Source organism: Trichechus manatus, unplaced genomic scaffold (assembly GCF_000243295.1).
Source record: "Trichechus manatus latirostris isolate Lorelei unplaced genomic scaffold, TriManLat1.0 scaffold00056, whole genome shotgun sequence".
In the NCBI taxonomy this organism is placed as follows: domain Eukaryota; kingdom Metazoa; phylum Chordata; class Mammalia; order Sirenia; family Trichechidae; genus Trichechus; species Trichechus manatus.
In genome coordinates, this window is record NW_004443992.1 from 3,441,140 (window position 1) to 3,458,291 (window position 17,152).

The 17,152-nt window shown below is 37.2% G+C and overlaps 1 protein-coding gene across 1 annotated transcript in view; it reads right to left on the reverse strand.

The window, feature by feature from the left end:
• The window catches only part of HECW2 (HECT, C2 and WW domain containing E3 ubiquitin protein ligase 2), a 438,203-nt gene that overhangs the window by 73,116 nt on the left and 347,935 nt on the right, over positions 1–17,152 (reverse strand). The window contains exons 17-19 of the mRNA XM_004378178.2: positions 11,894–12,028; positions 8,390–8,492; positions 6,025–6,121 (exon numbers count right to left, since the gene is read on the reverse strand). Coding sequence (XP_004378235.1) covers positions 6,025–6,121; positions 8,390–8,492; positions 11,894–12,028 — 335 coding nt within the window. The remainder of the gene's footprint in view (positions 1–6,024; positions 6,122–8,389; positions 8,493–11,893; positions 12,029–17,152) is intronic.

Genomic DNA, 17,152 nt, shown 5'->3' on the forward strand with positions numbered 1-17,152 from the left:
TAGACATATATATGATATATATGTCAAGAGACTATATACATCTATAAATTAGCAAGTCCATTCAAATGAAATATGAGTAGCAATTACTCCTCTGGCAGAAGCCATTGAGTAGGTGACAGGGTTTAAGAATCTGTGTTCCTTACTATCCTAGGCTGCAAAATCCCAAACCTTTCATTAGATCCACGAGAAGATTAGCTACTTGTGAAGATATTTTAATAAGCCCTTGGATGGCTTCTAAAATGTTATCCCAATGATAGTGTCACAATTTTTTGGTCCTTGGTAATTTCTGATGACCCTTGAGCCAGAACACTCAGTTGTCTAGGCATGGAGCAGTCAAGGCTGTTTCATCATGTAAGTGTAAAAATGACTGTAGAGTAAACTTTCCTGTAGGAAACAGTGTAAACACAGCACCATAAAGCCCTCTTAGCCACCTCTGTTGCTGTTGAGTCGATTCCAACTCATAGCGACCCTGAAGGACAGAGCAGAACTCCCCCATAAAGTTTCCAAGGCGGTAAATCTTTATGCAAGTCAACTGCCACATCCTTCTCCTAGTGGGTTTGATCTGCCAATTTTTCAGTTAAAAGCCGAGTATTTAACCACTGCACCACCAGGGCTCCTTAAGCCCTCCTACAAAGAAGTTAGTCATGAAACTAGGGGCTCTAGCTGCATTTTAACTATAGCCACAGAATCCTACACTTTCATTTATATGTATCATCAGTCTCAGGGATAGTGGTTTTGAGAATCAGAGTAAGTTCAGGAGCAAATTCCATTAGACTGAGTACTTGTGATGTAATAGAGAAGTGAAGGTAGACTACTAATATAATATTCACTTAAATTATTATATGGTTCACATGGGACACTGGTAGTTCAGTGGTTGAATTCTTGCCTTTTATGCAGGAGACCGGGGTTCGATTCCTGGCACATCATAAGTAGCCACCACCTGTCAGTGGAGTGCCAACAGGTTTTGGAAGAGCTTCCAGACTAAGATGGACTAGGAAGAAAGGCCTGGTGATACTTCCAAAAATCAGCCAATGAAAACCTTATGGATCACAATGTTCTGATTTGTAATGGATCAAGGGGATAGCAAGGACCCAGCAATGTTTTGCTCCACTGTGCATGAGGTTGCCACGAGTCAGGGGTCAACTTGCCGGCAGCTAATAAAAATGGTTACCATGCTTACATAGTATCAAACACTATATATACATTATTTTATTTAATCTTCAAAAGGAGGCTGCCAGTTAGAAATTCCTATCCCCACTTTATAGAAGTGAAAATTATGAATTGAAGGGGTTAAATGCCTCATTCAAAGTCACCCAGAGAGTAAACTGCAGAGCCAGAATTCACACCCAACTTTGTTGACCCCAAACCTGAATGCTTAAGATCTACACTCTACTGTCTTTGAAGAGCCATATACTGGTCTCCTGTTCAGAGACAGAGATTTCTATTAGGACTTTCCATTGACCATTATTATGTGGTATCAATAAACCATTTTAATCAGGTGGTTTTAAAAATTCAGTAATTATCTCTATATAAATGGTTCATAGGAAAACAACAATCCCAATCCAGATTTTCTACGATTTAAATTTGGTGCAACAAAAATCAGAAGTCTGTCACACTGGTTCCAGACGACGTGTGAGCTGTTTACTGAGTGAGCAGTAAACAAATTAGGAGAGAACTATGAGAGAGCTAGGCAAGTCTTAACAGGAAAACGCACAAGGAGCAGAAGTAAATTCTTGCAATTTTGACCAACTAGGTCAGATGTTAACTGAGATTAGTATTTCCAGCCCAATATTAAATGTAAAAAAACTCCCTTGCCAGAAAGCTGGACAAGAAATAAGTCAGAAATTTTGGACACTTGGAAACTTTAGCTTTTTATTTCATGAACTTCTGTATTACTTGCTAATTTCACAATGGGCAAGGATTACTTTTAAAATAACGCAAAATTAAACAATAATAAAACTCCAAGACTCTTAAAATAAGATGATGGAAAGAAAAAAAAAAAGGCCAGAGTCTGCATTTGCTTTCATTCTGGTGAATCCTGAGACACAGATTTGCCTTCTGTGGCTTAGAATTTGATTTTCAAGTTACTGATTTACTAATAATATAAAATTTGGAATGGCCCAATTTACCCAGATTACATCCTCATGGGAATGGAATTTAAACAGGGAGTGTTCAAGGAGGAATGAGCCTAGTGCCCCAGATAATTATCACTGATGCCGGGGAGAGCTAGGCTAGGTGAGGGAGCACATTTACTGACTGGACCTAATGACTGCACAAAATTCTCCTCTTAACTCAGTTTTATGACACTTAGATCCTTTTTATAAAGACATGCTGTCAAACACTAATACTAAAAATTTCGCTGGATTTGTATGCATTAAATTCACCTATCAAGTATTTTTAAATGGTTATTTTTAATGAATATATTTGTCTTTGCCTGGATGAAATATTAGGACATTTTATTTTAACATCACAGCATTTAAGCTTCTTGTCTTGGTATGATTACTGTCTTTCACTGAGAATCAGGAGTAGGATAGAGCAATCCAATGGGGACGCTACTCATCTGACAGAGGTGGTATTGACTCAGATGTTGACTTTTCTAACTGAAGAAATGAACTAGCTTGTGAGATTAAAAAACAAAGAAAAAAATAAAATAAAAGAAAGAGGACATCAACTTGGTATCATTCACGATTGCATGACAGATGAAGTTAGAGGGAACAATGATTTAGAGACAGCAATTGGAAGTAAAGTCATACCCCATTGTATGGAAAACCATATCCATTCTATAGGAAAAGACAGACAAGTAAAGTCTCAAGGAAGAGGGAGATATATATGGATATAAACTAAATAAACTGCATGCTATCCTCAGGTTTAGGAAGAATCACAAGCAAAATAAACAAAATACAAAGCAAATAGGTTTACCTACTTGAATCTCCCAAAGGTTACCACTTATTTCCTCATTAAATTATAGAGAAAATAAGAAGGGATATTTCTCTTAAGTGGCTGTGCCACAGATGAAGTAGAACGTGCAAGGAGTACACTGGTATTGATAACCCTTACTCAGGATATGAACACAAAGTCCACAGTTACCTCTGACACACAGATTACTCACTGGTTGTATTCCATGCATAAATCTATTATCAAAAATATCACTGAAATCGGAGATTAAAGAAGTCCAGCTGATTCCCCACCCTGAATTTGTGGGAATGCTCCTTACAATGCAGTTTTTAACTATATGAAACAGAATGTTCTCTTAGATATACAAACTTCCCTTTTACATTGTTATGGTAATAAGCAGACTGCTTAACTACCAAAACCTTTTCAGAGAAAGAGAACACTGTGACACACATTCTGGGTAAGAGGAACAGCATTATCTCATTGATTTAAGTTCCTGTTCCCTTCTACTTGTCATGGCCACATGTGCTTTCTGTGGTCAAATTCTGTAAATCGTCATAAAAAGTATAGAGAGAAACATATTTCAAAGCCTATCAAATAATTATTTAGCAAAAGACGACCATGTTATAAGAAAGATTGAGGACCATGAGTGTCACTAAAAAGTAAAACTCTTCAGCAATATTTAAACCAGAGACTTGAAAGCCTCTAAAAAATGAAAAGAGAAAGAAAAATAAAACTGGAAGCCACCAACTGGGGTCTGCAGCTTTTCCCTCTGTAAGGATCTGTATAGGTTCTGTCAAGTCATTAAAGAATAGTGATAATGTTGGATGCGCTATTCAGGCTGATTAAATCACCTAATCTCTGACAGTGGAGATTTGAAGATATGTTCATTATGTGGAGTGCAGAAAAGGAGTGGAAAAGTTCTTGAGTTTCCTCTTTTTTTTTTTTTTTGGTTGGGGAAGAAAAAACATTGACTTGAATTGCACATGCGTACTGTGTATCTTGGGAGTGGAGCTGGTAGAAGGAGGAGAAAATAGAATTCTCTTTATTTTGGGATTAAAAAAACAAGAGAGATTTTATTTATTTGTTTCTTTGTTTGTTTTCATTTTGCTTGGGGGCCCAGTCTCTAAAATTCCCATTTAAACCATGGAGGGGCTCTTTTCCGCAATTTTATTAACTAAAACTTCTCACACAAGATTCTCCAGGGGACCATGGATTACTGAGTAGATGCCATAAATCAAGCCCTAATGTAAAACAATCGCTGGTGTAATTTTCTGTCTTAGAGAACAGCATGCCTGTGTTGAGGACAGCACTAAGACTTGCGTTAGATACGAACCATGTCAAACTGGGATTTCTATATAAGTAACACTTGCAGCATCTCTGACATTCCTGAAATTCTGTATAGCTTTAGACTTTATTGCTGTTGTTGGGTGCTGTCAAGTTGGTTTTCGACTCATAGAGACCCTATGTGACACAGCAGAACTGTCCCATAGGGTTTTCTGGGCTGTAATCCTTATGGGAGCAGATCACCAGATCAGATCACTCTCAAAGAGCCACTGGGTGGGCTCAAACCGCCAGCCTTTTGGTTACTGCCTACCTTTCACTTAGATTTAGCCTTTAGAAACTTTTAAAGGTAATGACAACTTTAAAGACGTGAGAAACTGAGAAAATCATAGGCAGATTATTTGGTAATTTATTTTCAAATTAACAAATATATATACTTGTATTATGTGTGAAGTGCTATTGTAAATTATTTGAAAATTGAGGAGAAGAAATAATGATGAGTTGGAGAAGATCCTTATCTGTAAGGAGCTTATAATCTAATTGGGAAGCAAAAAGTAAAATCAAAACACAAAAGTCAAATAACCAAAATGGAATGAAGGATGATTTGATATATTATTACATGATTTATTGTCAAATAGTGTCTAGGCCAGAGGTCATCAACCTGGCTGGGCAATCAGAATTATATGGAGAAGCTTAAAAAAAAAAATGCTTGGGTTCTATCTCAGACCTGAATTAAATTCCTGGGTAAGGTGTGTAAGGATCGAACAAAACCAAACCTGTTACCACTGAGTTGATTCTGACTCACAGCGACCCTATAAGACAGAGTAGAACTGCCCAATACGGTTTCCAAGGAGCGGCTGGTGGATTCAAACTGCCAACCAGGGCTCTGTGTGTGGGCAGGGGGTTGTAAATCCAGAGAATGAAGAGGACTGGGGGGCGAGACTTAGCATCCTATATTTCATAAAGCTCCCCTGGTGATCCTGATGAAAACAATTTGGCACAGCTAAGCGGATCAGCGTTTGAGATCACTGACGTGCACCAGAATGGCACCACTGGAAAAACATACTTCTACCAGTAAAGGTGGCAGGTAGACCAAATGTGCTTTGAGCTATGTATGATTTCCAGTGGAAACTACAATTTTTCTATACCTACTGAAATCTAGCACATGGAGGTTTAGAAATACGAGCCTAGATCATTAGAGTGAGAGGAATGGGTGCAGCTTAAAGGCTTCAAGGAATGGGAGCATGCACTTGGTTTTAAAGGAAAGATTTCTCTTGCCTAACTTAGAAAAGTTTGCCAAAGAGGAACAGCATGTAGTCAGGAAAGTAAAACTGGGTTTGAAGCATGACACACTGAAAAGCTGTTTAGAAGAGAAGGTTCATACGGGGCAATGCCAGACTGTGGAGAGGATCAGATTCCTGACTTGGTTGCAACTGTGTTTTTACTATGGAAAAAAAGTGAGTATCAAGTCTAGGATTTAACCTCAATTCAACAAACTCTATGTTACTTTTGTTTCTTTAAGCTACCCTCAAAAATGTTAGTGTTTTATTATTTTCATTATAAACTGCACATCTAGGATACATTCTTGGCTGTAAATTTTTGTTTCTTCTTCGTATTTCTCCTTTAAAGAGGGTTATAGGCTGTTTGGCTGGTCTTATTTAACTCTCATACTTAACAGAGAGAAGTCACCGTGATCTTGTGTTGATGACATAAAATATTCGTGGACAAGATGCCATTATTCAGAATGCCAGAAAGAAAGGATGAATTTCCAAGATGATTATCAGTGTTACTTAAGATTTAGTGGTTGGGATTTATGCAACTTGAACCAAATGCCAGTATTATGGTTACCTGAGTGAGTGATTCCTGGTAAGATCAGGTTGACGCTCTTGTAGAATTTCAAAGATATTGGGTTGACGCAGAAATGCAACAATCTTGTCATTGTAAGCTGAAAACATCAATTAGAAAAGAAAAGAAAAGAAAAGAAACATCTTTTATTAGTCTTATGTATATGACTATATTTGTTACATGTAACAAAATCTTTTTCTGGTTACTATTTCTTGTACTCAAAGATGTAGTTTAGGGTCAATATAGATGGTTAAATTCCAACGTGTCTAGCTCACCATATGATTTTTGGACTTACATCTATTATACGTAGCTCACTTAAGCATTTTTATTAAACTCATTTGATGAGCCATGTTTATCATCGAATTGCAATATGAGATCAGTAAGATTCTAGATATTGATCATTTTAAGCAACTGCTTACCAAAATCAATCTCACAAGCAATTGCCAGAAATGGAAAACTATCTTTTGATTAAATGTCAGTCAGCCAGAGAGGTAAAGTGGTAGAGCTAGAGTCACCAAAATGCTGTAGTTGCCACCAACAACTACCACCAAAATAGAGGTCAAATCATTCCCAAATGCTGTGTAATAAATGCCATTAAACCATGCATAGTTCTTTACCAAACCAACTATACCAACAGCTTCAACACAGTCAGCATTATCAATTATGTACAAAATATGTTAAAAAAAAATCTATGTCCTACTCAAGGCTGGCTAATGTCCATAAAAATTTAAAGCTAGCTTATTAAAATTAAGGTCTCTGTTAATACCTCTTTTGTCAAGAAAACTAATTTGTTTACTTAAGGTGATTCATTTTGATTACATTTACTAATAATACGGAACAGTCATAGATACATTTCAATTCATAAAACTAAAACTGAGGGCCTGAATTCTCAAACATCAGGGGTCCTCGTTCAGTAAACACTTTTGTGTTCATAAGTGTAATCAAGATACATGCCTTTCGTGAACTAACAAATGATCGCTGCTGTTATTAGGTGTCATTGAATGAATTCCAACTCATAGTGACCCCAATATGATAGAGTAGAACTTGCCCATAGGGTTTTCCAGGCTGTAATCTTTACAGGAGCAGATTGCAAGGTCTTTCTCCCACAGAGCTGTTGGGTGAGTTTAAATTACTGGCCTTTCAGTTAGCAGCTGAGTGTTTTAACTATTGCACCAGTGTGGTGCCTTAACAAACAATTAAACAAGTATAATTCTGTAGACATTTGTCAGTTCAAATTTTAGCTGTACTATGCTATCTATAACCTTATAGGGAAATTCTACTCTGTACTATAGGGTCGCTATGAGTCGGAACTGACTCTATGGCAATGGGTTTGGTTGGTTTTTATGCTATCCATAAATACACATTTCAGTTAAATGTTGAACAAAATGTAAAAAAAATACCATCTGCTAACACAGAATCTCACTGCCAAGTCAAAGTGTCCTAAATGCACATCTCACCACATTATAATGAATAATAAAAACACTTTTATAACTGAAATCTGGTCAATGGGATTATTTTCATCCAAGATCAGAGACTAGATAAATTTTTAAGCAACGATTGTATAGTGCTTTAAAATTCTATGTGCAGAACTTAGTATATTATTAACAGTATAATAAAATGTAGATTGTTAGACTTCAACCCTAGAAATTTTCTTATTTAGTGGTTGTCAAACTTCTTTAAGCCATGGACATTAGATTACATTCCATGATAAAGTTTTAAAAAAAATGTAAAAATTTTATAACAAAAAAGATGAATGGGGAGCTACTCTAATTCAAGGAAAAAGCACCCCCACCCCCACTCTGTCCACTCCACATGCCTGAGGGGCTCCAGTGTGAAAACACACTGCACTACTTCAATTTGATCATTTTAATAACTTAAGTTGTTTTTTAGGTCTATTTTCCCATGTTTGTTAATTTTACTATTTTTGAGGCTCTCGATGCCTTCTATTTGTTATAAACCCCTTAAGATTGTGCCATCATTGCTTGCTTATTTTGTAAGGCTACTATAGACACACACCATTCAAATTCTGTCTCAAGCCTTCGATATATACTAAGTATATGACTGTTCAAATGCTTAATTTGTAATGATCACATGATATAAATGCTTTAATAAATTATTCTTCCTTGATTTCAAAATTTAATATAATACCTCTACTCAGAAAAGGTAAGGAAAAGGAAAAGGCTTACTAGACATAAACCCTTTGAGATTCAAGTCTCTAGAATTTTATTATATATTGCTTAAAGATAATGCAACAATTTCTCAATACAGGGCAAAAAGTAGCAGGCTGACAAGAGGGAAGTAGCACAGTATGCATGGATACACGGACATCTCAAGCAAAGATAAAAATTTCTGGAAAAGGGTGACATACCCACTGGAACCATGTCCTGGTACTGTGGCCTACTGACTGCATTGAATGTACTGGATGGCCTGGGAAGAACTGGCGGTCCTGAATGTCGGGAATCTTCTCCTACCTGCAAATACAAGCATCATTTATGTTCTGCACCAAGAGCTAGAATGCTTTATATCGGCACCTCCAGCCAAGTTGTTCAAAATACTTAACAATGAGCATGGCAAAGTACCAACCGATCAGAATAGATGCCAGCTGTGGAGCTGAAGTAAAGTTCTCTTGATAGCCCTCCTTTAGTTCTGAATTGAGGGAAGGGCTGGGGCAACTGTATCCTTGACAGGGGCCAGGGTCGTGACTGTTTACCAAGTGGTACAGAAATAGTTCAATATGTCTGCGATTACTAGGGCTATAATAGCTAAATAGCAGACCTGTTCATCAGGAATAACTTCTGCACTGACGGAATACAAATCTGCAATGAAACAATCAAAGAGGAGAACGAGGGGAGGTGGGTACAAAATATACTGATGCAATGCCTAGATAGTTCCTCTTTTAGCCATGACATGCCAGGGAATTCCTTACCTCAGCAAAGGAGGGGTGGAAAGACAACAATTTTTGTGTGCATTTCTTTGTCAGTGTATTATCTCCTTAGAAGCAATTTTATATGCCTATTACAGCATCCTGTACAGCAGCTCTTTCTGGTTTGAACCTACCACACCAGAAGCTAACAGCAGCAAGTAGAGGACGTAAATAGAGTTGCTTTAACCTAAATTATTTATTGTATCTGTTGTAGATTTAGAAACTCATACATTCAAATAGATAACCAAAACTATCCATTCATATTCTTATAGAAAATTCTAACATTGCTTCAGTCTGTTTTAGCCTTTCTCTCCTGCACATCATACAAATCTTTTAAGACAATAGTAGAACAGTGGTATAAGAAAGTAAGAGAACAAAAGACAAAATAGCATACAAAATGGAGCTTCTACTCCTACTCACTGAAACCTTCACAACCATTTTATCATAATGCTTCATTTAGGTGTTTGGTGAGGATTCTACTAAAAGCCCTGAAACTAGACATATTCTCCTCACCCTCCACTGCTTGCTTATCTTTCAAGAATGTTCTCACTCATTCTTCAAAGCTTAGTTCAAAAGTACCTCCTCGGTGAAGCCTTCCCTTCCCTTCCCTTCGAGCTGAAGTTAATGTGACTGTCTCCGTCTCTGAGCTCCCACAGCACTTGGTGTACATTTCTAAAGCAGCTGCCATTGTTAACAGTTTATACAGCATTTTTTACTCATATTTTTATCCATGTGTATTACGGTTACTTCCATATTTTCTCTCCCTAACAGAGCGCAGGAAGCATGGATTATGTATTTGTATCTCTCACAGCACCACTCATCATGTTTGCATATTATAGGTATTAGGTAAATATTAATTTGTTGGATGGAAGAGATATCATTATTTCTACTAACTGGGACAGTTGCTGAATGCGTATAAGAGGGAGGCTGGAAAGACTTGTATATGTAACTAGAAACTTTCTCCTTCTTCTTCTCTTGGGTTATTGGCTTTGAGTAATGAGGCCAGTCACTCTCTTGGGAGATTCGATCATTAACTAGACATTTTTTGTCAGTCAGAGGACTTACTTCGATACACCAACATATACTTTCCTTCTGTCGGTATGTTGCGATGTGCTATCATTTCTCAGAACGATCGAAGGTCTTCTCCCCAAGACCTCACTCAAACCAGACTGTCACACAATGGACAACCCCCTGGATAAATGTGGGTAGCGAGGCAGGGTGTCCATGCTTCCAACAGCTGTGTCAGAAAAGTGTATTCCCCTCAAAGGGCTAACAGTGTTGTAGCTAAAGGCTGTCTTCATGGAATTATCTCTGTTCTATTGGTCTGTTTCCATTAATGTGAGGAAACATCATCATTCAAATTTTAATGTGTATCTTAGGGTCCCTCTCCCACAACAGGCTACTACTAGACCATGAAAATAACTCAAGTTTTGAGGTAGAGGGGTTCAAAGAAAATGTGAATATAGCTGTTAATCTCACTCATGTTTTCCCAGGAAAATACTCCTGACTAGACCTCACAACCATCGTGAGGATGGCACGGGACCGGGCAGTGTTTCCTTCTGCTGTAAAATGGGGTCACTATGAGTTGGAAACAACTTGACAGCACCTAACAACAAAAGACCTAACAGCATCATATTGTGAAGTCAAGATAGGGCAAGCAGTTAAAGTGAACTAGCCATGTGACAAAGCCAGGCAGGGCCTAATTATGCTAGGTAACACGCATCAGGTCCAAAGGTGAGAGGTCTGTTCTGCTTTTAAGGTGAATGCTGCTAGCATCATCCAGTTCACCAATAGTTTATATGATAACAAGGTAAAGATTTATTAGCTACTCATAAAACACAAATATTTTTTGCATACCTCATCCTGCAATAGATTTATATATCATTTTTTTATTAGCTTCTCGTATATACTCTTCTATGTTTGCAGCTTACAACGCAAACACACAAGACACATTAGAGCAGGTATGTAAATCATTAGGGGAAATTCCAAGAGTGGAATTTTGATAAATCAAATCCAGTTATTTACTGCATTCATAATTTTTTTCTTATAATATGGGCTACAAAAATATTTGACTTATGGCATAACATTGAGTATATCATATGCACAAACACTGAAAAGGCAAGCATGAAAAGAATTTTAATTCTATTTATCTGGGGGAATTTTTAATAAAAATGTACATCAAGTGATGATATCCATTTAAAGCATAAGCCCATATTAAGGAGAAAAAAATGTGACCTAAGACATTCCTTTTACTTATTTATGCTGCTAAAGGAAAAAGTGAAACAGGAAGAGTTTTTTTGTTGTTGGAATATTAGAGAGCCCTCATGTGGTTATCACAGGCTACTGCAAATTGGCAAATAATGCACAGTAGAGTTTTTAGTAGTTCTTAATTCAGCCCATTTTCTCCAGGCACTTACAGTACATAAAACAACTCTCTTGGATATAGCCTAATTTTAAAGAATAATAGTAAAGATTCTACAACCCCATAATCCTTGTCCAAAGATTTTAATCTAATTCAGCAACTCCATTTAAAAAACTCTTCCCTATATTTAACCTGATTTTAGTCCGTGAAAAATCATAGTCATTTCTTCCTGTGAAGCTGTCGTCTGGTGTGCAAAAGGGCTTATCAACATCCTCTCTTGGACAATTTATCACATTATGACTTATCTCTCACCTTCTTCTGAGTTAAAAAAAAAAAATCCCTAATTTCTTCAATCTTTCCTATTTTGAAATTTGTCATTTAGGCTGTATGTATTTCCAGAGACACCCTGGTAACATTCCAAAGCTTTTCGGCTTTTCAATGATAATCTCTAAATCAAACTAGGGAAAATCAAAACAAAACAAACAAACAAAAGATACCACAATGAAAAGCCAACTTAATCTCACAAACCATCACATTACCATAGCTCCTATCATCCAACAGGACAGTCCCTAAGACACATGACTTACCTCACCCGCACTATGACTGCGCTGCCTGGTCAAGTGCTGTCGATGAACCAACGCACTTGTGGGTCTACTGCTTTGAAGTGGGAGCCGAGGATCGATGAAAGTAGTGGTACGGGAATTGTGGTCGACAAAAAATGCCTAGGAAACAATCCACTCGGTCAGCAGTCAGTGCATACCACATTTATGCTTATGTCTTAGTGACTTATAACATCACACATGCAGGAAAATACTCACTTTGAGAAATGATCTTAGCTTTATTTTCTCATAATTTTAAATATATGAGCATGTCTCCTTATCCTCTTAGGACAGACCAGAATAGAAAAAGCCATACTAAGATAGGATCCACAGGAAGAAAGTAGGAAGGAACATTATTTCTGAGATATGATCTTATAAGGAAGCCATAAGAATGGATACTTGGGCTTCTCTTAACTGATGTTCTTTAAGTTCCTACTTCTACCTATGGCTATAACAAAGTTCTTCTTGTTACGTGAAACTTTAAACATCATTGACATTTTCTGTTTTAATCTCCTGTGCTGTCAGGCACCAAGTCTTCCCCATTTTCCCACCGTAGTGTGCCCCCTACTTGTCACCTTCCAAACTGACTACCATCCCATTATTTCAGGGCTTTCTTTTACGCATGTAAATACGAGTAGCTACCTGGTTGCTTCCACATCTCTATCACCTTTATTAACTTACCTGGAACCTCACTGTAAGAGTATGCTTTCTAAACACTTTGATTATATGACCACATCAATCCAAAGCCTCTAATGTCTACCCAATATCTATAGAAAAAACACCTCAACTCTTTGCTCAGCTTTTCAAGACACTTTAAAAATCTCCTTCTTACCTGCCTTTCCAGTCTGGTCATCCACTACACACCTATGCAAACTCTATCAAATAATGACTATGACTTTGGCCAAGTCACTTATGTTTCCTGAGCTGTAGACTTCTTATAAAGACATGTCTCCCTGTTTTTACCACCTATTTCTCTCCTGTAACATTAAAAACCCACTGCCATTGAGTCAATACATGAAACCATGTCTATCTTGTTTACTGCAGAATACTGGTGACATGAAACTTGAATGATCATAAACCATTTAACTTGGTGTTACAGTGAAGATCAAATATAATATACAAGAACATTTTTTGTCTGTTTAATCCTAAAGCTCTACATAAGCGCTATTTATCGTTATTATTGGGGGCCAAATGATATAAGTGTTCAAAGTAAAATCACTCAAGGTAATAATGAAACCCATTATCTCAAGGAAAATTAGAAAATATGAGTTTTCCAGATGAGATAACGTTAATTAGGTCATCAAAGATAAAAAGAAACTATTAGCAGAGCCAAAAGAATCATCACCTATATAAAGCCAGGTGCCAGGGAACATGATACGTGCCAAATAACCTAGGCAAAAATGAACCAACCTTTCAAACTGAAAGAGCTCAGTTAACAACACACCTTAAAGACTAGGGAGGAATATATATAGGCAAATCCCAGGGGCAAATAGCATATTTATGCCTGTAAAAAAATCACTTTCCCATTATGAAACACAATGTTTCCTGCATGTAAATAACCAGTAAATGGGGTGAAATAATTTGTAGGTAGCTTGAAGATAGGAAAAAAAAATAAAGACTTCTTTGTAAAAAAAAAAAACGCTCTAAAATCAAGCACCAGATGCACTAGAAAACAAATCAGAGAAGCAGACTGAGTAAGAATCTTTTCCTTCCCCCTCTCAATATCCAACTGACAGAGCACAAAGACTAGATTAAATGGAGGTCTGTGTGAGATGGTGTTGTCAGCCTCAAATCCCCAGATAATGCTCCCTCTTGCCTAATCTATCAGGTGAAACATTTTTCTTCTCACACCCTGTAAGAAGTATGACAATGATAATCCCAATACAGACTGGTATTGACAGCCTCTGGTCCCAAATGTCACACAAGTCCTCATTTGATTTAAGCTTCAAATACACTTGTACATCATTTCTGCCACTAGAGCATTTTTTCAACTATTTCTGGAAAATGTAATAAAATAGGAAGTAAATTATTTTTATAAATAGACATAGTTGACACCTATTTTAAAACAATAGGCATTATAATCAACCCATATTATCCTCTTTAGGTAAATTAAGATTAATAATCTTTTATTACTAAAACAATAAGGTAAGCCATATTGTTTAAGAAAAAAAGTACACAGAATACTAAAACAAAATTGCATATTTACTTTATTTCTTAGGAATGTTTTGAAGGGAAGGGTGACCATTTAGGGGCAACGATGACGCATTTGTAATTATAAGGACAAATCGGTGTGTATATCTAGGTCAACTGTGATTTACATGTAGTGTCATAGCATAATCTGATGTTAAGAGGCTTGTACAAAATCTATCCTGTAAAGAATTATACTATAAACTCCTTGAGGGTAAGGGCTAGTTCTTACTCACCTTGTTATCCTCTATAGTCTTCAGGGCAGTGTCTGACAGACGTAAGGTGCTCAGGAAATAATAAATGATCAAAAATTCTAATACGTAGTCTCCTGACCAAAATACAAGAGACGACTCACAGTAAACTAATCAAGCATTAAAAATCATGCTCTTTTACATAAGCAGAAAAATACTTAAAGATTTGGAAAAGAAAATGAATGAAGGGTGTGTGTGTGTGTATGCTGGATGATACAGAATGAGCAGCTAAGATTATAAAATCACAAATAGGACAGAAGGCTTTTTAAAACCCCATTGTAGATTTGAATAAACTACCAAGATAAAACTTTAGAAATTAGAGACAGAATAAAGAAGTCATGAAATGGTTAGGACAACCCTGGTTCTGAGCTCTAGCTCCACCACTTACTAGCAATGTTACCTTGGGCAAACTAAACTTTGTAAACCTCAGTGTCCTTTCTGTTAAAGGAAGGTTAAAAGAGATGATAAAAACTTTTGAACACAATGCCGGCAATCCCTCAAATGTGAGTGATAAAACCTTTTGAACATAGTGCCTGTGACCCCTCAAATGTGAGTTATTACTAATAACAGTTTTCATTTCTAAGACATTTTTCTAAGGATCACAATGTTTCTTGCTACAGTCCATACACAAGACTCAATGAGATGTAAACGGTGTCACATGGTACTTTGGGAACTATCCTTACAAGGGATGTGTGGAGTCCTCCTTTCATCCTTCAGCCATCCTGCTCCCTGATAGCTGGAGCTCCAGCAGTCCTACTGAACCATGAAGATGAGGGATGGTTGAACAAAAAGCAGGAAGCAGCCCAGGCTCTCGCAACATAGTGAACCACTTATGAGCCCTGGACTTCCCACATCTGAACTACTTTATGAAAGAGAATAAAATATTGAACATTAAACTTTGGGTCTTTCATCACAATGTAGCCAAACTCTAAGTGATAAGCAAGTCTCCACACAGAACAATAAGCCAGAAGGCACTGTTATAAATAAGGATTTTCATTATTTGATATATAATGCTATCTCATTATTGTTCACCTTTTAATACAGTTGGGTAAATATTCTCATTTTAAATGAAATGTCTAGTTGGGAACCTACAAAGCTGGGATTTGAATCCATCTGTCTGCCTGACTCTGAAGCCCAATGAGCAGTTCCTCTTACCCCCTCCCTTCTTTTCTGACATCTTCTCTTTTTTCCCCACTCTGCTTCCTACCTACTATCTTTCCCTTTTTATGTTCTTCTCACTCCCCTCACACCTCGAATAGTACTTGATCTGAGAAAAGCATTTAAATATTTGCTGAATTAGGCTGACAATAACAGTCCCTCACAGAGCTTGGCCTTGTACTGTTCCAATGCTGAAGAGGCTGCTACTGATCCCAGACAGCATACTGTATGTATGCTGCACAGTTCTCATTGCTAACCTTTGGAAGCATGGCAGTGGCTGGGGAATAGGTACTATCTGTATCTCATAAGGGGTTCAGTTTCAGAGTCAAACGGAACATGTATATTGTTTACACATGCTTTTTAAATCCGCCAAGTACTTGGGGAGAAGGTTAAGACCTCCATCAAAACCATATGCCTAAAGCGCTAACTAAAGAGCCCCGGTAGTACAGTGGTTAAGTGCTCGGCTTCTGAATGAAAGCCACAGGTTTGAATGCACCAGCCATTTCTCCGGAGACAGATACGGCAGTCTGCTTCCGTAAAGGTTACAGTCTTGCAAACCCAATGGGGTAATTCTACTCTGCCCTCTAGGGATGCAATGAGTCAGAATCGACTCAACGGCAATGGCTTTGGTTTTTGGTTTAGAGCACTAACAGAATGTAGCACTAACAAGCAATTCTTCAGCATGCATTTGGCTCTGCTCTGGGCCCACTGTGTGACCTGGGACAGGTTTCCTTAGCACTTTGCTTTTACTCAGGTCAGAGTAGAGTTGTGACAAAATATATTCTACTTTAAAACAAACAGAAAGCATAGAAAATTCACAGTGCAAATTCTAGGCTTGCCACTTCTATTTGTGACACACATTATCAATTATGTCAAGAAAGTGGATCACTTTCCCATCGGATATCCTAACTAGTTCAAGCCAGCAATTAAGCTGACCTACTACTTTTTTTTTTTTTTTTTAAATTTGGGTCGCTACTTACATCACAACTCTTGAATAGACTGCAATTATTTATGAAAGCATCTAACACATATTTATAAATACTGTTTGGATAAACAGTATGTTGACAATGCAGATGACATAAAAAAAGCAATTCTATCAAAAAATACGACTTTTTCAGATCAGTCACTAGGAGAGCAAATGTGAACACCACGGATTCCCTAGCATTAAGTTTCATTAAGGAAATTCACTCAACCTTCACAGCACCGGTCTAAAAAACATGGTCAAAAACTGAAAGGAATGCAAACACGCAAACTCAAATCTCATTTAAAAAACTTCTACCCTTTCACTGCTTCAGGGCATGGTCAAAGTCAGGAAACAGGGACTGGTTGGAGCCAAGTGGTATTTTAGTGAGGCCAAACAAAATATAGTTCTTTCTTTACATAACTTTCTTTTTTTAAAGTTTCTATTATTTTAAGAAAAGAAAAAGCCATCAGTATTTGTAAGAAATATCAACCTCAGGCTCAACAAGTCTAAGTTCCAGAAGTTTGAAATTGTTTCCAGTTACATTTTGCCAAACCAGGAATTCATATTAAAAGAACATGTATTCCTAGAAGAAAAAATAGGATCCACACTTCAGGCCTTAATACATGGCATTAACAGGATACAAACCACAACCATCAACACACAAAACCCAACAGATAAACTAGATAA